A 25,057-nucleotide genomic window follows, 5' to 3' on the forward strand; every position below is an offset into this window, starting at 1 on the left:
TTTTAAATCTTTTAAATCATGAATATTATTATTCACATTAATTAACTGCTACAGAAGAGATCCCCGGTTACTGCCTGGGCTGCATCACTGATGCTTCATTTTCCAAAACCGATTAATGTACTTTGCTGGAATGTTTTCCCAAACTCCTCAATACTGTACTTAACACCTTCCTTGCAGTTTGAGTCGGAGGGAGGCGGGGCTACAAATATCCCCGCCCACCAGAGGGCGGTGCGTCGCTTTCCCCTAGAAGCCAGAGAGAGCAATAGGGGCAATGTGCATGCGCGCCGAGATCCACGCGGTGGCCTCTTCGAAAGCTCTCTCAGGAGCCGCTCATTCCCCCCCGCTCCGCGTTTCCCGCTTCTGCACATGCGGTCCTCCTCGCCCGACCTTGTGCCCTCCCGCCGCTGTCTTGCGTTCCCCCCTTTCCATTCCCTGCCACTTTTTTCTAAAGGCGTGTCTGCAGGGGGCGCTGCAGCCAAGAGGCCTCCTTAAGCTTTCCTCTTTCCTAGAGCGGCCAGGACGGCGGCCGGGCGGCCTGCTGCCGCCACCCGCCGGCGCATGCGCGAGTGCGGGTGAGAGGTCGGCAAGATGGCGGCGGCCTCGTCAGTGGATGAGGCGCCGGACAACGAGGACTATTACTCGCTGCTGAACGTGCGGCGGGAGGTGAGGCGCCGGTGGTGGGTGCGGTGGTGTCGGTGGCGGAGGCGGCCGGCCTTCACAAGCCGGTCGGGGGAAAGGAGAGGCCTGGGTAGGAGAGGCGGAGCGGGCGAGTCACTGAGGGGGGAAGCGGGGGAGGGGCGGGTCACAGAATGGGCACCTGCGAAGGACGCAGGAGAGGTCCAGCAGCAGGAGCGCCAGGCCAGGGCGGCGTAGGGCCGGCCATGTAGCCCACCGTCCTGTTCCCGCAGTGGACAACCAGATGCCTCGGTGGGAAAGCTGCCAGCAGGACCTGAATGCAACAGGAGCAACTCTCCTGTGGCTTCCAGCAACTGGTATTCAGAAGCATTGCAGCTCCACAAAGGCAGAGCATAGCCATCGTGGCTAGTAGCCAGTGACAGCCCTCTCCTCCATGCATTTGTCGGATCCTTTATGAAAGCAATCCAAGTTGGCCATTATCCCATCCTACGAGAGGCAGCTCCATAGTAAAACCGCACTGCGTAAAGAAGTCATTTATTGTATCTGTCGTGCATCTTCTTCCCACATTCAGCTTCATTGGAAGTCCTCATGTTCTAGTGTCATGAGAGAGGAGGAAAAACTTTTATCTGCTTTCTCCAAAATTTTATGTCTCCTCCTACTTGCCTTTTATCTAAGCTGAAGAGTCCCAGACACGGCAAGCTTTCCTCATAGGAGAGACACGAATGCAATTTCTACCTTTGTTTGCTATTAAAATTTATTTTTAAAAACAACAAGGAGAGGTTGTAAATATGAGTTAAGAATTTAAACAGTGTATGTTATATTAGCATTGTTATTCAAAGCAGTTCAGCAGCATTCTCGGCACCTGTGATTCCCATAAAATGGTGTTAAGAAGTATTACTGCTTCTGACCATGGAGGCTGAGCATAGTCATTGTGCCTAGTAGCCACTGATAGCCTTAGCCTTCATCAGTTTCTCAGCCATGAAGTCACTACACGACCCAAGACAAGCCATGCTTGTCTACAGTCAACTCACTGCAACATGGGGATAATCACACCAGCCTATTTTACAAAACTACTGTGTGCATTTATAGGGGGAAATGGATGCCAAGGACTCTGAATGCTCTAAAATCACACAATGGCCCATGTAGTCTAGCATCCTGTTCTCACCAATGCTAACCAGATGAATGTGAGAAGCCCATAAGCAGGACCCGAGCACAAGAAAACTCTTTCTGCCTGTGGTTTCCAGCAATTGCTACTCAGAAGCATTACTGCCTCCAACAGTGGAGGTAGAACACAACCATCATAACTCATACAATACCATGCCTACAGCAAGGTCACAAGCAAGACCTGAGTACAATGAGAGTACTCTCCTTTGTAATTCCCCGCATGCTACATCCAACCATAGAGGCAGAGTAGAACCATCCTGTGTAGTACCCAATTTCCACCCCTTGGTTCTAGTCCTGACTTCTAAAGGTAACAGTAAGCAAGCCTGCTCCATCTGCTGTATGACAGATATGTGAAGCACTGTCATGTCTCATCTTCTGTTCTCCAGTCTTTAAACAGTTCTTCATAGGATTTGTTTCCCTGACATCCCTCCACCTGACAGTCACCTCCTCCACTTTGTTAAAGTCCTTAAAATGGATCAGGCCAATGGCCCATTGAGTCCAGCATCCTGTTCTCACAGTGGCCAACCAGATTCCCCAACGGGAAGCCATCAAGCAGGACTCAAGCACAAGAGCATTCTCACCTCCTGTGGCTTTCAGCCTTCCAACTGAGATGGGAGAGCATAGACATCATGGCTAGTAGCCATTGATAGTCATCTCCTAAATGAATTTGTCCAATCCATCTTTTAAAGCCATCCAGATTGGTGGCCATCACTTTCTCCTCTGAATGTCAATTGCATAGTTTAACTATGTGCTGCATGAAAAAGTACTTTATTTTATCTTTCCCAAATCTTCCAGCATTCAGCTTCATTGGATATTCATAAGTTCTAGTGTTATGAGAGAGGAATAGTTTATTTTTCTGTGTTCTTTTACACCTCTATCATGTTCCCTCTTAACTCACATTTTTTCACCAGACCAAATGTCCCAAATGTTGTAACCTTTGTGGTGGAGTTACTGCAACTCCTTCATCTTTATGGTTACCCTATTTTGCCATTTTCATTGTGTTCCCCACTATGACCTCAGATCTGTTAATTATCACATGTGCTTGCTGGTGTTAAGATTTGTATTTATTTAAATAGAAATGATCCAATAGCAAGGGATTTCCTATTTCTAACACCCAATAGAGAATATGAGGGTGAGGTGGAGATCAGCCAGGCAGGAAATTACAAGGCAAACAGCCCGAGATAACAAGAAAAATAAGAGCAATGGGCAACGGAAACTGCTACCACCGCAGGCATCCCAGGTAACACTAGGAGTCTCTGCTTCCCACTGGGGAATGGGACTTCACTTGGGCAATTCAGAAATACTTTTCAAGTTGAAATGTGTGAACATGTCTAGAATTTCTTGCTAATTTTAAGCATTCCCCACCTTAGCACAAACATTCATTATATCACTGGAGAGGCTTCAACATCTTTAGTTTTTAATCAACAGCACTGAGGGATGGTTCATATTCTGGGGATTTAAATTAAGGGCTTATTGTATCTGAGCCATAAACAGCTGGAAAGCTTCATAGAGGTTTGTAAAACTAGTAAAAATCTTACAGAGGATTTCTTTCAAAGAGAAGGAAATATCCCTGTCCATCCCCTCCCTCTTCTCCCTACACAGTGGGGAGGCAAATTCATGTCATTTGCATTTTCACCACAATAAAGTTGATAATGGCAGCGATCTTGACTTTGATAAATATTCCCCAAAGGCCACTGCAGTCTTTTGGAAAGAAGAAAGAAGTGATGAAAAGCCCAAGCTTGCAGCTCCCTTTCATCATTGCCCCTTTGTTTTTGAGAACTGCATAAATGAGAACCTCACATCTCAGAACCCAGTCTATGTGTCAGCTTGCTTCTCCGGGAAAGCTATAAGGGTCAGCTTCTACAGAGCTCTGGAAAGTTTACATTACCATGAATGTACTACCTTGGAAAGAGGATAGAATGTAGAAATGCATGGGCCAGACAGAAATGGCCTGAGGTTGGGTTCGCTGGATGCAATAAACCATGGTCTTTCAGCCATCCAGATATTATCACAGGCAGTGTTCCAGAAAACCATAGGAGAAGGTAATAAACATTTTATGAACTGAGCAGCTCAAGCAAACTGTCTAAACAGCCACTTTCAGTGAATTTCCTTTGACCATCTGCTGCACACTCAAGCCCCAACACAGCCTCTACAGCAACCATTTCCTAGACTGGCTCTTGTTCAAAAGGATGCTTTTTTCCCCTTCTTATTTTATGGTAGTTCCTCACAATAGAAGTACAGTGCTGGTGTGACCTTGGGCTGCTAGGTCGTACGACCATACGTGTTCAGTGCCACCACCTCTATTCAGTCTCACTAGGAAAACTGGAGGAATACTTCAGCACCCACACACTGTGGTTTATAGTATACCTTGCCTTTGGGTTTGGCATGAGCCTAGCTATATTGTCCCAGAATATCTCTTTGATTTCTGTTTTGTGCATAACTTACATTATTTTATTTTTAGTACTCTGTGTGCTTCCATATTCTCTGCCATGAGACTGCTACCAGAGTAAAAGGTTTGCAGGATTTACTTAGAATGGTGACAAGAGAGTGATGGATGTTGGCATCTCCCTCCTAAGCTATCAGCATTTCCTTTAATGCTGTAGAGGGACAGCGCCGGTAGGGCAATGTACCATGCCAGTGTGGTGTCCTTTAGTAGCTGCTTGTATCCATCCCTCAGTATCATTTATGAGATTTTGCCAGGTGAGGAAATGGCCAAGAAACAACAGGTGATTATGCTGAGCACATGGAAATTGGAGTGGGGAAAGGGGTCGGTTGGAGAATCCAGTGCCACGGACCAGAGTGTCTCCCTGGTGCTATGGAAGCAAAAATGAAATGAAAACAATCACAGAGTTGAGTGTGTAAGATGGCTGTTAGGCTGCTTTCCATTATTATTTTTTTGTAAGATTGCTCTCAAGCTATTTTGATAGTGTAGCCATCTATTATGGGTTGATTCCAAAGTTGTACCCAGATTGCAAGAGAAATAGCAGCCATAGCACTTTAAAGACTGACACAATGTGATGCTGTGGTTCGTAGGTCAGATCCAACTTAATCACGTTGTTCATAAAGATGCACTAGAAGCTTGTTTTAAAGGAAAACTTAATGTTGTTGCCAAATCTGACTTAATGGTTTTGTTCTTGTACCATTATTATTCCATGGTGCCTATTAGCCACCAATTCTTTTCTTGGATATACAGTGGTGCCTCGCAAGACGAAAAGAATCCGTTCCGTGAGTCTCTTCGTCTAGCGGTTTTTTCGTCTTGCGAAGCAACCCTATTAGCGGATTAACGGTTTAGCGGCTATTAAAGGCTTAAGGGATTAGCGGATTAGCTGCTAAACTGTATATTGATAGGTTTCAGTGGCAGTAAGAAAAACTCCCTCCTCCCTGCCTAAACTTTGGCAATTGGTTTTTTTATGCTTAACTTGCATTGAGACTAAAACAGTGCTTGGCAAGGGTGCTGCCTATTATATACAATACTGAAACTGTTTTCTACTTTGCTTTCACAACAGCAGTCATTGTTGGGGCTGTCATGCAAGTTAAGTGAGGCCATAAGACTCTGTCCTAGGCGTTGTTCTGTTGAAAATTTTTTATAAACTTGGCTGAAGGAGCAGAGAATGCTTATCATATTTGCAAGTGACACAAACACAGGAGGAATAGATAACACTGCAGAAGACAAAATCAAGATTCAAAATGATCTTGGCAAGCTGGAACACTTGTGCAGAAACCAGCAAGATGAAACTCAGCAGAGATAGATGTCAGGTCCTGCAAGTAGGTGCAAAGTATCAAAGGCAAAGGTACAGAATAGGGGGACCTGGCTTTGCAGTGGTATACGTGAAAAGCATCTTGATGTCTTTAGTTGATCACAAGCTGAACATGAATCAGCAGTGAAGCATGGTTGCTGAAATAGCTAATGCATCCTTAAGCTGTGATAACAGAAGCAGAGTGTCCAGATCATGAGAAATAATAGTTCAGCTCTGTTCTGCACTTGACAAAGTAGAGGATGTCAGAGGGGGGGTGAACTGGATGCTGACGGGTTTGGATGAAAGAGCTTTGGGAAGAGAAGATGAAGAGAGGGAGAGGTGATAGTGGTCTTCACGGCGTTCTCCATTGCTTCAGGCGACAGGGCTAGCGCTTCCTTGAACTTTACTTGTGTCTGCTCATTAACTGGTGAATATCTTGGTATAGAAACAAAAAATGATTTTTATAAACAAATCTTTCTGATTCACTTTAGAAGGACTGTACCCTAAAAGGCCAGTTAAAAAACCTTTTTATAAATACAAAAAAAAAAAAAAAGCCAGTTCCCAGAATGCTATCTGTATTCATGATGATTTATAGGCAAAACATTTTGTCAATGTTATGTTTCATATAGTTGTTAATTTTGTTTCCATTTAGAACACAAGAAACACAAACCACATTTATTAAATGGAAAAGGCAGTGGTGGTGGTAGTGAAGCGGGGAGCACTCATTTCCATGATTCCCAAGTGATTTGCCAACAGAGATGAAAACGTGAAATATATGTGAACTGAGAAATGGGACTTGTCATTGTCCTTTCAAAATGTAAGAGTGTTATGACAGATCATTTAATTGGGTAGCTCATAAATCAAGGCCGAACCAAGGTACAACTTCCAGGCGATTCCAGCTCAGAAGGATGACTTTGGGGAAGGGATTTAAGAAGGTAATTGCTTCTCTTTCCCTGAAAGCCTTAAAAAGAAAACAGTCCACATTCCAATTTGTAGCATTTTTGCAAACCAGTTATTCAACATCAGCCTCTCAAGTAACTTCTGGGGTCTTAATAGGCCTCAGTTTAGGAGCCATCATGCTCTTTTGTAGTCTAAGGAGTGTGGTGGGCGCGGGTGTTGTTTTCATCAGTGGGAGAAATTAGCCCATCCAGCATTCGTAACTCCCATTCTAGGCGCATTTTGCAATGGAATTTCATTAGCATGAGCAGTTTCTGAGCTCTGGGTGCAATACTGCGCCTAAGATTTCAGATTAAAACTGCAGGGTGGAAGGAAAGGAGGCCCTTTTTCTCTCTCCCCATTTCCAGCTACTCTCTGAAGACTGGAGAAGAGACCCTCTTAAGACCATTAGGGGGTGGGCAGGGGAAGAACTAGATAGACGTGTGAAAAATGAGCATAATATTTTAGCTGCAGTTCATTCATTTTCTGCTTTGTATTCTAGTTATAAAAAAGTGCGCCTAGACATTCAATTGTTACGCCCATAACCTAGGATTAAGGTACCATTTAGCTCCTAGCTTTCATATCTCAGTTTCTAACACTTTGCCCACCTTAAGCTGGGCAGCCTCCAGTCAATAAGGTACTGACCCACCACTGTCTGCCTGCGTCAATGGGTGCTCAGAGCTCAGAGTATCACTCAGTGAGGGATCAAACCACTGCACCAGACAACAAAGAAAAGAAACAACCCTCTTTGTGCCTAGCAAGCTGGAACGTCATTGCCATGTGTCCTGGCTTGCCCACCGATCTGCTGCAAGTCAATGACTCGTGGAAGATGACCATCATTGACTGTGAGCTGAAAACACTCAACATTGACATTGCCACTTTACAGGAGACCAGACTTAGGTTTAATGGCAGAGAAGAAACACACCTTCTGGCAAGGAGGCCTCAGAAGAACCACAAATTCAAGCTATAAGTATTGCTGGGAGAAACTCACTTTTGTCTATGATAGAATTGCCGACAGAGGGCTTCCTCTCTATCTCTCAACTACCCTGGTCCAGTTAACTTCTCTAGCATTTACTCTTCCGCTATATACTCTGATATACATATCAAGGACCAGTTCTATGAGGCACTAGAGCAAGCTGCCAGGCAGGTCCCAGCCTGAGAACACCTATTTCTGCTGGGAGATTTTAATGCCAGAATTGGAAACGAAGGTCACACACGGGAAAACTGCATAGGCCACTTTGGTATTGGCAACATGAATGTGAATTGAGAAAGGCTGCTTGAGCCGTGCTCGTATCATAGCCTCTGCTTCACGAACACATTCTTCTCTACCAAGGCAAAACAGTGAGCATCCTGGAAGAAGAAGAAGAAGAAGAAGAAGAGGAGTTTGGATTTGATATCGCGCTTTATCACTACCCGAAGGAGTCTCAAAGTGGCTAATATTCTCCTTTCCCTTCCTCCCCCACAACAAACACTCTGTGAGGTGAGTGGGGCTGAGAGACTTCAGAGAAGTGTGACTAGCCGAAGGTCACCCAGCAGCTGCATGTGGAGGAGCGGAGACGCGAACCCGGTTCACCAGATTACAAGTCTATCGCTCTTAACCACTACACCACGCTGGCTCTCTGGAGACCTCCAAGGTCAGGCCACTGCCACCAGCTGGACTTGATTGTCACCAGGCAATTGACACTAAGCTTTTTTGGTGTCACATGGAGCTACCAGAGTGTCAACAGTGACACGGATTCACTCCCTGGTGGCAAGAAGATTCTTATTCAGCCAAAGAGGACCTATACTGCATTGCCAGAACAGTCATACCCGAAATTTGTGAGTGAGTGCTGCTCTGCTTCTGTTGAACAAGCACTACTGAACTACTCTAGAGATAGCATTGATGTAAGGTGGAACCACATCAAAGAGGCAACCTACAGCACAGCTGTGTCCTCTTGGCAAAAGAGAGCAGCAGATCCCTGACTGGTTTGAGGCTGGCATTAAGGACATGGAGCCTGTTATTGCTGCAAAGCACAAGGCTCTTGTGAGCTACAAGCATGCGCCCTGCAAGAAGATGCTTGCTACACAGACCGCAGCAAGCAGATGAAGTGATGGGCAGAGCACTACCAAGAGCTGGGAAAACATGGTCTCTGACATCGTAATAGACAGTATCCAATCTCTGCCTGTCTTGGAAGAGCTGGATGCCCCTCCTTCAATGAGCTGAACAATGCCATCAACTCTCTGGCATGTGGGAAAGTCCCAGGACAGGACGGAATCCCAGCAGAACTGCTGAAAGCCATCTTCTCTCATGAGACACCTCTACGGTCTTCTCTTGCAATGTTAGGAATTAGGCTCCGTGCCACAAAACATGCACGACTCCAGCATTGTGACCTTCTACAAAAACAAAGGTGACTACCATGACTGCAACAACTATTATGGAATCTCCCTGCTAAGTACTGTGAAGACAGCCTTCTTCACAGTACTCAGCAGTACCATGTAGTACTCAACAGATTACAGCCACTGGCTGACAAGGTCTATCTTGAGTCACAATGTGGCTTTAGATCTCAGAGGTCAAGTCAACTTGATTCTGCAGGAGAAATGCCGAGTGCAGAGGAGTGCTGGGTGTAAGGCAGCCCCTCCAGCAATGTGGTGAGGCACCAAGATGGATTATTGCCAGCTTCCTAGAGGTTAGGTACTAGCTGTATACGGGTTTTAGGGGTAATTCTCTATTGCTCACTGAAATAGAGTTAAAGGGTTTTTTGTTCCCCTCCAGAATTGAGCAGAACATGTGCTAGCAAAATGACCTTCAGAGGTACTTGTGATGTATGACTCCCTCTACAACGGAGTACCTGTGATTTGATTCCCCTCCTGTCCTGTAACAGTGTCTCTAAGTAGTATAGCACTTTATTTCCCTTCTTATGATTGCATGATGTGAATGTGCTTGAGATAAGCCAACCAGATGCTTTGGACTACAACTCCCATCAGCCCTAGGTAGCAAGGCCATGCTGATTGAAGTTGTTTTCCAAAAGGTATCAGGTTGGAAAGGCTGGTTTTGAGATGAATTTTCAGCTATCTTGCAGTAAGTCTACAACTTACACGGAGGTTACGTTCCCAGGATCATGGCTGAAGCAAAAATCACATATAGTCAAAACGTATTAGGTTCAGTGGCGGGTGGGATTGCCAAAGTCTTTTTACTTGCCTCGTTTCCACCGGTTTTAATATTTTTTTTGCCAAGTCTGTAGACCTGAATGTGCACAAGTTAAATGCATGTAAGTTGCAGGGTTATTGTAGTTGCAGCAAGCCGTGCCCAGGTGTCCTTTTCCTGTCCCCTTAAGGGCTTGAGGGACTCTCAGCAGAGCTCTCTGGAGGCTTTCAAAAGCCAGTTCTGCTAGATAACTAAATTTACAGTACTTTGGGGCTGAAATTGAGAAATTCTCCATTGCCTTTGTAGGCCTTTGTTTCCATATTTTGTACCCAGCTTCTTATAGGGCAAATTCAGCTCTTCAGAGCACTGGCTAATCTGAGAATAATAGGTCACTAAACTTTATGGGCCTGGGGAAGAGGAAGAGAAGGACGTCTAAAACCTGTCTCTGGCAATTTGCTAGTATATGGCCATTTAATCTGTAATAGATTTACATGCTGCGAAGATGTAACTGGATGATTGAGATGTGAAATGAATGAGTTTAATCCCCCGAATAGCATGATGGCGTGCCTCTTAATTTTGCCCCAAGTTTAAGTAATAAGAATGTAACTTAAAATATCATTATTAGTGACTTATGTATCTCATTAGAATTTGAAATGTTGTCAGTATTTTCTGCAGTGGCTGGAGAGAGGTTATCACTCTTGAAATATTGAACCAATGACCTTAGTGATTCACTTATGATGAAAGGCCCAATCTAACATTTTATTGAACATGATATTTGTGAAAAATGGAACTGCTCATTTCTATTACTTAATCAATAGCACATTAAGCCATTTATCACTAATTTGATTAAAGAAGGTCATTGCCGAGCTCGAAATTCCACTCCCTTCTCATCTACTTTAATTCTAATAACCAAGAGAGTGGAAAGAGACAGCAGTTGCTCAGGAAGGATGACTCCTTCACCGGGCAATGTGTTCTCAGGAGCCAGGCAGGTCTGTCCAATTCCTTTGTCATTGAACCAAGACGTATGAATAAGAAACAGAAGAAATCTCTCAATTCCTGTTTGTCACCAGAAATGGCTCAAATCCCACTTTATGTATTAAAAACTGCAGTTTTTTGCTGATACGCTGTGTTTGTTCATGAGCGAGAGGATTAGCCTTATATGTGAAGCACCCTGACCTTCTGTTTCCGAGCTAAACAGCTCTGCATTGATCAAAAGGAGCAGGCAGAAGGCCTTTGGAAGTATATTGTTAGAATGCATTTGTGTGTGGAAAAAAGATCTGCCCCCATCTTTGCAAGTTAATCATTCAACCTCGTAAGCCTCTCTTTTGCTCCTGTACCTCCATGTGGGTAATCATGGTGAATTTCAAGGAATTTGGCTTGTTTGTTTGTAACAAATAGGCATTCTTTTTAGTTCTAGAGTTTGCACCCTTGCCTTCACCTTGAAGGCTAGCAAATGTGCTTCTGCTGAGTTTCTCCCATTCCCATAGCGCCTTAGATGTTACTGTCGTTGCAACTCCAGTTGAAGTGTCCAATGCAGTGCCTTCACCAAGGAATTCAGTGTCACTTTACTTGGCCTGATAATGTATGCAGCATTCTTGCAATGACTGGCTTCCTGCTCTCTTGTTCCCTGCCCATCCTGGCTAGTAAAAGCCTGTCAGGAAGGGTTGACCAGATGGGCCCAGGCTATGGTGAAGGCTTATTGACATGAGGGTGTAGTGCCACTCCCCTTAAGCAGGCGGTGGGTGGTGCACCCGCTTCTGAAGAAACCCACCCTGGATCCTGTGGTTTATAACAATTACTACCCATAAAAAGTACCCCTTTCTTGGGTAAGGTGCTGGCCAAGCAGTGAGTTCTTGCAGGAATTACCATATTTTTCCATGTATAAGACGACCCCTATTTTTTTAAACTCAAAATTAAGAAATTAAGTTGTTTAGCTCTTTTGGGGAGTGGGGGAGGTCACTTCCGCCAATCACTCACCCGCCTGCCAGCCACTGCTGATTTCTTGCCACAGCCACACTGCTGATCACACACCTCACCACAGCTGCCAATTGCCCGCTTGCTCCAACCAACAGCCCACTTGCCACAGCCTCCAATCGCCTGCCCAGTTGCCACAGCCGATCACCTTCCCGCAGTCACCAGTTAGCCGCCCAATCGCCGCTGCCAATCTCCTGCTTGCTGCTGCCATTAATTGCACATCCTCTCTCTGCATTCACTATCCGTGTATAAGACGACACCCAATTTTTGTCTAATTTATTTATAGCAAAAACCATCGTCTTACACACGGAAATAAACGGTACCTGAATCCAGTTCATTCTGCATTCAGGTGCTGTTTTGGAATTGAATCAGCCTTGGTCACCTGGATGGATAACCTGTATAGAGAGTGGGACAGGGGGAATGCATTTTTGCTTCTGCTTCTTCATCTCTCTCCACGGGTTTTGATACTAGACCAAGGCATCCTGCTGGACTGGCTCTGTGGGATGAGTATCAGGGGACACTGTTTTACACTGGTTCCACTCCTACCTAGAGGGTCTTTTCCAGAAAGTAGCACTCAGAGACTGTATTTCAGCTCCACAGTCTTCATGCTGTGATGCACTACAAGGCAAAATCTTGTCCCCGTGTCCCCAATGCTGTTTTACATTTATATGAAGCCTCTTTTGTGCAGCCATTGGGAGTTTTGGAGCTGACTCTTAGTTGCCACAGGCAAATGACTGTTCACAAGCATGTCTCAAGCAGGGCCCTTACCCCTCCAGTGTCCCCTTCTGTGGCACAAGGGCCATAAAGGTTATGAGGCCCCTGAACCAGCACAACTTCTGAATCTTCATTGCCACTTGGAACAAAATCTTTGTTAATTATAGCCTGCTTTTTTAGAACAAGGTGCATGCAAAATGGCTTGCAAAGATATAAAACCAGTTTTAAATTATAAAGTAGAATAAAACAAAAGAACAGCATTATAGTAGCACAATTATTTTAGATTTTATGTTTCCTGGGGCAGAGCCCTGTTGTCTTGTGCTTTGTAAGCCCCGTACATGCTGATGGCACTTTTATCCAGAGTACTGGCTGGCTGAGCTTCCAGGAGGCTGTTGTAAGGAATACTGAGATAATTGTGAGTGCTTTGAATGCTCGAACTGTGCTACATAAATTATGATTATTAATGCCCCAGACTGGTGGTTTCTTGCACCATGCCAAGAGAAGCGGTCCTAGCAAATCACAGCTTCATTATGCTTCCCGATCTGCAGAACAGAACGCGCCGGAGTGCGTCTGATGGGTTCCCGTTTCTGGGCAGATTTTTGAGATGATAGCGGCTTAACTGCATTGATTGTGCTATAATTGGATTTCTTTTCTTCTCACAGGCCTCTCAGGAAGAGCTGAAAGCCGCCTACCGTAGGCTGTGTATGCTGTACCATCCTGACAAGCACAGGGACCCAGAGCTCAAGAGGCAGGCCGAGCAGCTCTTCAACCTTCTCCATCAGGCTTATGAAGGTCAGTGGATGCCAGAGATTCACAGCCATCCTCGGCTCAGCAGCTGCCAATGGATTTTCTAGCTTGGAATCCAGACAGCGAGTCTTTTTGCTGTTAAAGGCAGTAGCTGGTTTTTGCCGTTTTCATATGAGAGAATCAATACCTGGACGATCAGTTTTTGACAAATGAGTCGTTGAAAGGGCTGTAGCTCAGTGGTAGAGCATCTACTACATGTGGAGGGTCTCAGGTTTGGTTCCTGGCATCTCCAGTTTGGGTTGGGAGAGAAACCTGCCTGAAGCCCCAGAGAGCTGTTTCCAGTCAGTGTAGCCCATACTGATGAAGCATTGGCCCGATTCAGTATGTTCCTATGAGTGAACATATATGTGGTTTTGGGGGGTCCCAAGGATATACACTAACAAGCCAATAAAGATTCTGACCATGGAGTCTCATTCTATGAGTATGACATGGAAGGGTTTTGAAGTGACCACCTCTTAATGCCAGCAAGCCAATCCTCTTTTCTATTAGCGAACTAGACTAGAAAGCCAGGAGTAAGACTGATGAATCATGCTTCTCTAGGCAACTTCCAGTCTAACCTCTCTGTGCAGCAGCCAACACCAGGTTTTAGCTTTCAGCTTGGTAGGGCCATGCAGTTCTTGAACAGAGGTGTTGCTAATTTGCAGTCAGTTGTCTTCCTCATACCACTCGCCAATTCAGCAGCTCTGAGGCTTCCATATGTAGGATCAGCGATCCTCTACAGCACATGAACCAGCATTTGGTCATTATGGGACAGAATCTCAACACACATGGTTGATAGGAGGCAGGCAGAATGTTGGTGGAGGACTTTTTGCTCTGTGGGCCAGGGAGCAGCATTTCCCAGGAGATCTTCAGCTGAATCTCAAGAGCGTGGAGTAAGCAGGTTGAGGAAATACCAACTTTCCGCAGAGGTCTTTCATCCTTGTTCTCTTGCCATATGGGCAACTCACCATTTGCACAGGGGTTTTATTCCGGGTCTTTGCGCATGTTGGTAGAGCGTGCATAAACCCGCCCCCTTCAAAGGCCAGAAAAAGCATGTACATTGGTGGTCACATGCCAATTGAACACACACAAAATGGTTGCTGCCTGTACTAATCCCTCTGTTACTTGACAGATTCCTAGGGATACCACCCTTCAAATCATGTGGTTTTCTCTTGACCACCCCAGAACTGTGTGTTTATGCACCAAAAGTATGTCTCCCTGGTCCAAGGGAGGCTTCATGTACCAAGCCCCCTTCTGAGGTCCTGGGACAGTTTTTATAAAGCCGAAAGCACTGTTTAAAGATTATAACGCTGAACGAGTATAGTCCAAAGACAGGTATATTTATATATTATTCGGCACCCCACTTTCCTTCCAGCAGCTTGGTGCAGAGAACATACCGGATTTTTCACTCTATAAGACACAATTTTCCCCCTCCAACAATTAAGGGGAAATGTGTGTGCGTCTTATGGAGCGAATGCAGGCTCCATGGCTTCAGCGAAAGCAACGCGAAGCCTCCAAAGCGCAGCGGGAGGTCCCGCTGTGCTCCGGAGGCTTTGCATGGCTTTGCTTCGCTGGAGAGGCACTGCGCAGCTTTCCCTCTCTGCGCAGTGCCCCTTCAGCGAAGCAGGAGGAGAAATGGAAAGGGCTCCGTTTCTCCTGCCGCTTCGCTGAAGGGGCACTGCACAGAGAGGGAGATAATTTTTTTCCCTTGCTCTCCCCCTCTAAAACTAGGTGCGTCCTATGGTCAGGTGTGTCCTATAGAGCGAGAAATATGGTAAATGTGCTATGGGGCTATTGCAAGGTTAAAGTCCAGTGCTTTTGTCAGCTGCACCACACTGGTTTTCTTGTTACACCCTTCCATGTCTCGGCACCAATTTGAGATCAGTTCAATAGGTGCTGATGGCAGCCTTGCAAGGGCAAGCAGACTCTATTCCACAAAAGCTGGTGCCTCAGTGGATCTCTTGAAGTCTTTGAGGTGCTGCAGAATTCAAGTTTGTGCTGACTGTAACAGGACTAGTACATCTGCTCTTCTGGGATTTGCTGCAAGCCATGGGCAGGGAGGGTCTGGTCCGTAAATCGAACATGGTCCATGAGGTTGTTCTGGCTGAATGACCGCTACCTGCCCTAAACTTGGCAACCTGTGTGATTTCCGACAGGTGGACCAGAAAGGGGATTGCAGGCACTGCCTGTTAGCAGCACCCACTATCACACACAGTACTTCGCAGGCTTTGGCTATCTGCTCATGGTCAGGTCTTGCAGAGTGCAATGGTTTGATTTCAAACCACATGAGCGAAAATGGGCCACCTGATGTCATGCCAGTGGTTGCCAGTTGGGTGGCCGCACACTCCTGCTGAAGTGTGGTCTGCAAGAGGATAGGGGAAATAATGCTCTGGTCCCCTGTTCAGATCCAATTCCACACCCCTGTTGTAAGCGGTCAGCCGAGCATGCCCAGCAAGGACCTTGGAACCCTTTGCAAGGTGAGATCTTTCTGTTGGACAGGCAGCAGAACTGAGGTTGGGGGAGGCCTCCAAGGTTACCCAGATTTCCACTTGGCGTTAAAACATAGTCTGCTCACCCCACTGACTCCCAGTTGTGTGCAACTGCAAGCGCATCCTTCTTTCCTTATCTAGAGCTGCCTTGTGAGTACCAGATTCCTTGGTGAGCCTTTTTGGTGGCAGATGCAGGGATGATGTGTAATTGCAGAATAGGGGCATTGGGGGTTTTTTCTTTAGTTTTTGTTTCTTATTTTGCTCAGCGCAAAAAATAGACAGAAGTTCATGATGTGGAAAGGAAATGTAAAAAAAATCCAACTGTGTCAGCACTGAAATAGTCATCTGAAGCAGTCGTAACTGTAAGTGCTTCTCATCAAGCTGGTTTTGCTTCCCATGAAGGATTACAGGGGAGATGAGAATTTCTTCCACCAGCGAAAGTATGGGCTATAATTCACTCGAGATGCTGTTTGCTATGCTTGGCATGCAATTCTCCTATAATTAGACTTAACTAAGTATAGAAGAAGATGTTCCTCTCCGAAATAAAGACTTTCCCCAATCTGCTGTAAAAGCTTATCTCTTATCTCAGTTTGCCGGGGGTGGGGGTTGTTGCCAAAAAAATTAGATGTTAATAGCCATCAGGAAACTCTGGAGTGTGTTGGGTGATAAATCTGCGTAGTCAAGATAATGCAATCTCTCCAGATTCTCAGCTCTGCAGTCACAGGCAGATGGGCTGTGTGTGTTTCCGCTCCGTCTTTCATCGAAACTGTTGCCCTTTTGAGTATATTCTGTTATCTGGGTTTGGTTGAATGAATCTTGCATGCGTCTGAATTATTGATAGTTTGTTTGCAGCATTTTTTGAAATTTGGGGAGAAGTAACTGAAACTTAAGTGAATTAGGAGCATGCAGGATTCTACCCCCACCCCAGTAGAAAAACTGCAGCACCAGCAGTCCTCATCGCCCAGCGGTTTGGCCCAAAGGGAAGCTAAAGTGAAATGGTGAATAAATGATTTCTTATTAAATCCCAGAGATTAGCTAAAGAAATTTGGTTCTGGTGTTTTCTGAATGGTCAGCATTCCTTTCCTCCCATTAGGCTTGGACGTGGGCGGAATCGTTTACAGCGTTCTTAATTAGGCCTTGTGATGCATGGGAACACACTTGAAGAGCGGGAGGGAAATCCAGCAGAGACCTTGAAATGGGTGATGTCTGTGTAGGGGGAAATCCTCAACCCTTTGCATTCCAAGAGTTGTGCTTTGAATAATCTGTTCTAGAAACGCGCTTGGCATTCTCCTGCGAAGAGGTCCTGCCTCCCAGCTTGTTTTCTAGGTGCATGCATTTAAAAATGTAAATGTAGGTTTGCAAAGAGGTGTGCCACATAGGCATATTTGGCAGTGAACTACAGATGGCCACGTTGTCTTTGCGGAATGTGGGCTTGGTGGCTTGGTTTTAGGTTTCCTGAAAATGTATTTGGAAGGTGCTGGAGAGTATGTATATGTGTGCATGTGTGTGTGTGCGTGTACTTCTGTCTGAACTCTGCTTTGACTGCTGCACGCTCTCTGAACATGTTTTGGTTTTGATTTTCAGTGCTCAGTGACCCACAGACGAGAGCCATCTATGACATATATGGAAAGAGAGGCCTCGAAATGGAAGGATGGGAGGTAAGACCATTGCAGCCAGATAGAACCTGCAAGTTGTTCAGTCTCGGAATCCTGTCAGCCACTTTCATTGGTGTTGTCTGGGCTATACGTGACAAACTGCAGGTGTTACTCAGGACAAGCTCAGGCTTTCACCTCTGACAGTTGATGGCCCTCTCTATCCAGTGGAAAATCCTTTCCTGCTCTCCAGCTTGGACATCAAGCTGATCCAACATTAACTGAAAAGTGACTTTTGAGTTTCTTCAGTGTGGCAGTGCTGTGGTGTTTAAACAACAGAAGAAATCAAAACCCGCCACTGCTTAATCGATCATTCTTTCCCTCTGCCCCATTGAGTGTGTTGAAGCAATGTTTGTTTTACCCTTGGTTTGGGGGTACAGTCACTCTGAGCCTGGAAATGCGGTGCTGTGGATAGAGAGGCTCCCAAGTCCCTGAAGAGGAGCTTGGCCACAGAGTGCATCTATCCTACTCCACCCTCATTTATCCTAGGAAGTTGGCCATTGGTTAGGAGTGCAAAGAGGCAACTTTACACACCTACGTGCAAACGCATCCTAAACAGCCCATATTCCCTCAGCTGTGTGATGGAAAATGGATACAAACCCAAGCATTTTAAGAAACTGGAAGCGTGGTTAAAGGCAGCGTTGGCTACTTGGATTCTCATTTATCAGGGTCGTAGCCTAAGATCTAATGGTGATAAGAACATCTGTTGACTTCACTACCTTCATTGTTAGGTACACAAAGTGCACCCCCTCTCCATATTCACTCAGAGATGTTATACTGTACAGGAATAGTGCCCCATAGATAAAAACAAGCTTCATCACATGACTCATACTCTGATGCCAAACCTAACCAGCAGAGCTTGTTTTATGGAGCCACCATCAAGGCTGGTTCTGTGTTCCTGCAGCTGCAGGATGAATTGTTTAATATAGATCCTGCCCTACTTCAGTAATAGCTTTCACTCTGGGGAGTCAGTTGGTGTTACTTTTTAAAACATCTACCAATATTCTCCATGGGGAAGGAACGGAGCTCAGGGGTAGAGAATCTGCCTTGCATGCAGAAGGGCCCAGGTTCAATCCCTGGCATCTCCAGATAGGGTTGGGAGAGACTGCTGCCTGAAACTTTGGAGAACCGCTGCCAATTGGTGTAGACAATATTGTGCTAGGTGGACCAGTGATCTGATTCAGTATAAGGCAGCTTCCTGTACTCCTGTGCTCAGAGCCCTCAAGCTTTCTTGCCTTTTGCTTCTTTCCTGTCAATGTTGGTATAGTTGCTGGTGAAAGGGAAGTAGTGAGGAAGGGGTCTGCGTGGAGCAGCACCAGGGCTGTGTGTGAGGGGCCTGGGGTGGTAATCTTCTCTATTATGGCTTATTTGTTATGCAGTGCAAATTCTTAGCCACTCACTCTTGATCCCCCTGCCTTCAAGAGCATTTGGGCTGGTACTTTCAAGAGCATTTGGGCTGGTTATTATGGACCAAGTTCCTGAAATTGCTAAGTGTTGTACAGAATTTGAAAGTTAACTATTTAAAATTAGCAGCTTTGGGGGAGGAAAGGGAGGGAGCATCAATCAGGGAGAGAGAAAAGGGCACAGGGGGAGTTGAGGGTGCTGTTTTAGTCTGGACAAGAAGTTTGGGCCCTGTATAGCAAAGGCCCCAGAGAGGAACCAACAGAGAGAGAAGGTTGCTGTAGATGAGCATTGGATGTGGAGACACTGGAAAGTACATACAGTACAAGGAGCTTAAGGTGGAGGCGTGAAGACAGGGGAATGTAGTTGCTGGAACAAAACTTGGGTGGTGATACCATCTAAACAATGAGCAGGAAATGTCATGAGAACCTAAGAAGAGCCTTGCTGCTGATTAAGGCCAAGGGCCCATCTAGTCCTTATCCTCCACAGATTTGTCTAACCCCCTTTTAAGAGCATCCATGTTTGCGGCTATCACTGCATCTTGTGGGAGCAAATTCTGGATCTTATTATTGCCATAGAATTCTATTTATCCTTCCATTTTATTTGAAGCATTTGCAATCTACCCTTCACCTCGAGTTCCCAGAATAGAGAATACGTATGCATGGGGGGGAAACTGCAACAATAATACACCAGAAAGAATGCTACACTGATAATATGATTTATCATAAAATGACAGAACAGTAGCAGCAGCAAAAATAGTCACACTCAGAATACTGGAAGTGTTTCTTAAATATTGCGTGTAACAGTTTCAAAGCTTTGTTAAGTTGTCTTTACATTTCCTCACCCTTTAAAAACTTGCAATTATAATCTGGCATTTTTCCCTCGCTAGTTCTCAGTAGCATACTAACAGCCCCCGCTCCCAGTCTGCTGCCGTTTAGATTGTAAGCTAGTGGACAGACTTGAATCTATGCCTAGCTGCTGAGGCAGTAAACAATGGTGATGAAAGACAAAGGATGTGGCCCCGGGTTTGTGTGCAGATAACCCAGGTTGTGTCTGTTCGGCTTACAGCAAACCTCCCTCCCAGGCTTGCTTAGCTCACATGGTGTCTGAGAGGTGAAAAAGCCACTTTTGGAGAACAGACCCAGATACAACATGTAACAAATAAGAACAAATCGAAAGCCTGTTTTTAAAAAGTATCCAGTAAAACCACTGCATTGAACACGGAAGATGGATCAAGCTCTTGCTGGCCTCATTGGGATGCCAAGGGGCAGGTGTTCTTGACCTTGCAGTTAGCCCTGTCAGATGTGTTTGGAATGCGCAACTTGCTCTATAATCTGATGCCTAGAAATTGAGTGAATGGAGACCCTTGGAGCCATTTTTTTGCTTCCTCCTGCCACAAGGAATGTCAGAGATAAAGTAATTTAAAGTCATTAATTCAGGTTTGCAGAGGTTAAGCGGTTCGGATTCTCCACAACAAATCTCACCCCTTCTGGCCTTGCCAGACTCAGCTGATTTAATCCCCTCGTTTCCATCAAATAGTTTTAGAACCTGGTATTGGGGGTAGGGAGAATGGATGTGATTTCTTCCCCAAACTCAGGCCTCTTAAAGTTTCTGCTACAACCTGTCTTCAGAGTTGGTGGCCTCTGCAGCCAAGGAAATGTTTCTGTTCCGGGGGAAATTACATTTCCATGGCACTCAGAATGCAGCTCCTTCCTTAGGAAAGGCAAATCTCCACCTGTCAAATAAAACTGTTGTGGCCTTGGTTGCTGTCTTAAGAAACAGCTAGGCTAGGCAGTCTTATAGGTACATGTTTGGAGAGTTACTCTTGTGTAGTGACTAAGGGTTGTATCCAACCAAATTCTACTCAGAGTAGGGCATTGAAATTAATGGACCTAAGCTTAGTTGTATGCAGTGGGCCTTCTCTGTGTAGGGCTAGCCTTGGATACAACCCAAAGACTGAGCCCAGAAGTCACGGCTTCAAATGTAACCTTTGCCATGAACTCACTTGGTCCTTTTAGGCAAGCGCCACCACCACCAGCAGACACAGGCATGCCACATCTGCAATATGGGGGAAGATAGTATTGATGTCACTTGTGGGGTTGTACAGATTCCTGAGAAAATGTAGATGAAGCACTTTGAACATCGGAAACTGCCTTAGACAGTATGCATATGTAGCTCAGTATTGTCTACACCAACTGGCAGCAGCTCTCCAGAGTTTCAGGCAGGGTTTTTTCCCCAGCCCTACCTGGAGATCCCAAGGGTTAAGCCTGTGACATTCTGCATGCAAAGTAGATGCTCTGCCACTGAGTTATGATACTTTCCTCTTTAAAATACTCTAAAAAGTGAGGATTGTTATCACAAGTGCAAAACCCCCAGTACCCCCTGTTGTACTGTTTTATTGTTGTTAGCTGCCTTGAACCTGACTTCAGCTGGGGAGGGCGGGATATAAATAAAATTTATTATTATTATTATTATTATTACCTGTGAAATTGGCCTTGTGCTGCTGGCCTTAGATTCACTTACATTTATACCCTACCTTCCTTCCATGCTAGAACATAGGGTGATACATTTGGGGACATGTGGTGGTTTCCCATACAGGAACTGACTGGATCCAGACCTGTTGAGCTTCAGGAAAGCAACCTCATGTTTGAATGCACACGTGTGCTACCATTATTGTAATTTGTGCCTGCTTTGCCATTTATGGCCTGAAAGACAAAAAAAAAGTTGCTGGTGTAAGATGGATTCTCAGGAAACCGAAGAACCTCAACTTACTGCTTGCAATTCATTTATCTGGGTGCTGGCATATCCTGCACTGAGCAGTTGTCTCTCTTTGGAATGGTGCTCCTTGTTTTGTTATATTATCCTGGTACATTATCAGTTCAATGGACGTCATGTTTTGTGTGGGCTCCCTACTAGGGTTGCCAGGGTCTCATATTGCGTGCATTTGTTTTTACGAAGCTGGGCGCCAGGAGTGTAACTGGTAACTCTAAATAAAACAATAAAAGCTCTGTGCTTTTGTCTAGGAGGGAACGACACAGAAAGAGAGAGAATGTTGCAGCGTGAAGAAAGGAAACAGAAAGTCCTTCCGAGCCTGCCTGTCTATAGAGAATTAAAAGCCCTCGAGCGTTTCCAGTTGCATCTCTGATTAAACGCCCCACAGTTGTTTGTTTGTTTGCTGGCTGTCCTGCTGCCAAATAACCTCTAAATGCTTGATTCCTTCTCCCGCAGGTGGTGGAAAGGAGGAGGACGCCTGCTGAGATCAGGGAGGAATTTGAGCGTTTGCAGAGAGAGAGGGAAGAGAGGAGGCTTCAGCAGCGGACTAACCCCAAGGTAAAAGGCTAGAGGGCCCTCTTGGCCTGGAGGAAGTGTTCCTGAGATAGCAGGTGCTTGGAGCTTGTGTGTGTGTGTCTAGGTTGATGTTGTGGTCATAGTCATGGTATTTCCTTAATGGAGAAATGCATGAAAGGTGAGATGAGGCTTCCAGAAGGGCACACACTTGGTCCTGGAGAAGCTCAACCATCATGATGTGAATGCTGCCTCCTGACTCTGCAGCGCGGTCTTCATATTCCTCCCCAAGTAGCACCACATGCCTGCTCTCTAGTAAGTGACCAGAAGCAAAGGAAAACAACAGAAGGGAGGCTTGGGTGCACCAAGGTTTAAATGTGAGTAAGCCAATGCATTTTTGGTTGGGAATAAGGATGAAGCAGTTAGGCCAAAAGAAAAAAGGTTAAGTTACAGACAACGTCTCAAGACTGTGAGATGGGGATCACACCATGCAGTTAGGTGTTGAGGGGCGGAGTTCCAGGCGTAGGAGCCAGAACTGTATGAAGAGGGGCAGATCTGGAAGCATAGAGGCCACAGGCAGGAATGGTTGGGCATTAAGGTTGCAGGACAGAATTATGCACGTGCATTGAGAGCTTTTGAGTGAAACCTCACGGTTCTTGGATCAGCATTCTCCACTGCCTGCTGCTCTGCAGTAGCGTTGCAGCCCAGGATGCCCCCCAAGTCGAGCTGGGAGGCATCAAAGCAGGAGAAGTACCCAGCCATGCCAGGTCACAGGAACCTTCCAGCAGCAACTCAAAATTTCAAAACAAGTGCAGAAACTTTGGAATCTGTCCAGAGGCACAGCGAGGGCCCGTTTTCGAAATAACTTAATCATGCTCCCAGGCAAACAGCCGTCATCGATGAAGCTGCTCCCAACTCAAGAACCAATAAACCCAGGCACTTTCATGTTTCAGGCTTGTGTATTTTAAAGCTGTCAAAATGTCAGCCAGAAGCAGCAATGCAGGGAGACCCTTTCCCAGGTGTGCCATGGATTTGTGTAGGTGCAGTGTTGGTTTGTAAAACTCCTACTTACAGCCACCTGCCAATCTTCTCGCTCTTCCCTCTGCCCCGGGCCAAATGCAGCCCCTAGTCACATGCTGCAGAGCTGCGGTTGCATCCCTTGGGCCAGTGCACCCAGTCTCTTGGCATACTGGCTTAACTGGGTCTTGGATGGCACCTAGCTTGGTGACGGAGGACCTGCTTTCTATGCCAAAGACCCCAAATTCATTCCCTAGCATCTTCAGCAGAACACATCAGACCTCTGGAGGGCTGCTGCGAATTAGAATAGACAGTAGTGGAGTGTGTGTGGTACAGAGCTGGGGCTTGCATGCCCATCACCCCAGTCCTTCTTGTGGTATGTAGGGTCATGGTTGGAACTACTGAGACAGCTGGAGGCATGCAGCTTTTAGTTCAGGACTTCAAAGTTCAGTAGCATGAGCTGGATCGTGGCACGCAGCAGGCATGAAGAAACTCCTATGTTGGCCAAGGAAGAGCAGAGAGTCAGGCTTCCAGGCCCACAATGGTTCACTGAGCCAGATCTAGTCTCAGTCCCTCATATGTCCTTGTTTCAAGGCCCAGATTCCTTGATCTAGCCTCCCAGCTGTGTTCGCAATTAGTTGCAGCATCTAGGTGCACTGATGTGTCTTGAAGCGCTCCAGCATTAAGACTCAAATCGGTGCCAAACATCTCTAACCTTCTAAAGCCCCTAGGCTGAGCTTTACCTTGAGCCTCCTTGGATCAAGATGGCTACAGATCAGTAACTGCTTGTTAAACGATTGTCACATGTTTTGGACAGTGGCCTGGTGCAAAGATTCCTGAGCTTTCTCAGGCGGGTGAAGTCAGCCTGGGCTGATGAACACAGCAGCATTTCCTCTCTTCAAAGTCTTCTCTCAAACTATGGAATGTATTTTTATATTCATATTTGGTCGTATCTTCAAGTCGGAGCATTGTACAGCATCCTAAAAGATAACAGTTGTATAAAATGCCAAATATATTGCAGATATAAACACGCAGCTGAAATAACACAACACCAATGCGGATTCCCTGCGGCTAAAAGCTTGCCCAAATAAAAAGTGTCTTTCAGATGTGGCTTTCCTTTCCTTTTCATTATCTGCCCCCCTCTTCCCCCCTGAACAGCTGGTGCTTTATATCCATCATTGTCGTAAGCGTTCTGCTCTTTTATTTTTATTTTTTTTAACTCCAGTTGTGGTGTGGTGAATTGGTTATGAACTTCGTACATCGTTTTTGTGTACACTAAAATGATGTGTCGGGTTGTTTTCCCTATTAGGTATTTAAAAGCACTTCCAAACCTGCTCCATTGTTGCTGTCCAATAGAAGTTTCTATGCCTTATCTTAGCACCCAGAACTTGCAGAGCAAAGAGGCTGTCTGGATTCTAGGACAGCCTAAAGGCCATTTCCTTTTGGGCCTAAGGAATCCGACGTCAAGACTGACAGTAGGGTGGTCAGATCTATCCTGGGTGTGGCTGATGGAGGTGGGACCTTTGCAGAGGAATTCTTGCCCTACTGCTTTTGACAACGTTTCTTCATCCTTGGCTAAGCTGGATATGCTTGTTCTTTTATCTCTAGCCCCACCCCTCTTGAGTGGTACAAATCACATGCAGGAAGCATTTGTTTCTGGCTGATATGAATGAGCACACCTTCTCCTCTGTAAATAGAGTAAGACAGCACTCCTTGGTTGGGAGTTGGCATCCTTGGAAAGGTACCCTGTCCTGGGGGAGCGGTCATAGTTCAGTGGAAGGACACATGCTTTGGATGCAGAAGGGCTTGGGTTAGATGGCTCTGGGTAGCAAGTCTGGTAAAGACTCCCACTGCCTGTGCCCTGTAGCAAAGCAACCAGTCAGAGGAGGAGAAACAGCTAATGCTGGGACCATTGTATTTGGGTAAACTGCAAGGCAACTGCTAGTATTGGGATCCGCACATGGTTTCCCTTTTCCTGGATGATCCCTGCCCCAAAGAACCTGAAGTGCATTTTTGCCAGTGTCACACATGTGCCCTTTCCCCCCTGGCATTCTGAACCATGGAGCAGGAAGCTGCTGGCAGTGACTCTGTGATTTTAGACACTGCAACATATCGTTGTTTTTTTCTTTTCCTCCTTGTGCT

At 45.7% G+C, this 25,057-nt stretch overlaps 1 protein-coding gene across 1 annotated transcript in view; it reads left to right on the forward strand.

The window, feature by feature from the left end:
* Positions 1 to 213: 213 nt before the first annotated feature.
* Positions 214 to 25,057, forward strand: part of DNAJC11 (DnaJ heat shock protein family (Hsp40) member C11) — a 54,669-nt gene continuing 29,825 nt past the window's right edge. The window contains exons 1-4 of the mRNA XM_083452152.1: positions 214 to 663; positions 12,948 to 13,077; positions 17,145 to 17,218; positions 21,842 to 21,943. Of these exons, the coding sequence (XP_083308278.1) occupies positions 589 to 663; positions 12,948 to 13,077; positions 17,145 to 17,218; positions 21,842 to 21,943 (381 nt within the window). The 5' untranslated portion in view covers positions 214 to 588. The remainder of the gene's footprint in view (positions 664 to 12,947; positions 13,078 to 17,144; positions 17,219 to 21,841; positions 21,944 to 25,057) is intronic.

This window comes from Podarcis tiliguerta, assembly GCF_965153285.1.
Source record: "Podarcis tiliguerta genome assembly, chromosome: 8".
Lineage (NCBI taxonomy): Eukaryota > Metazoa > Chordata > Lepidosauria > Squamata > Lacertidae > Podarcis > Podarcis tiliguerta.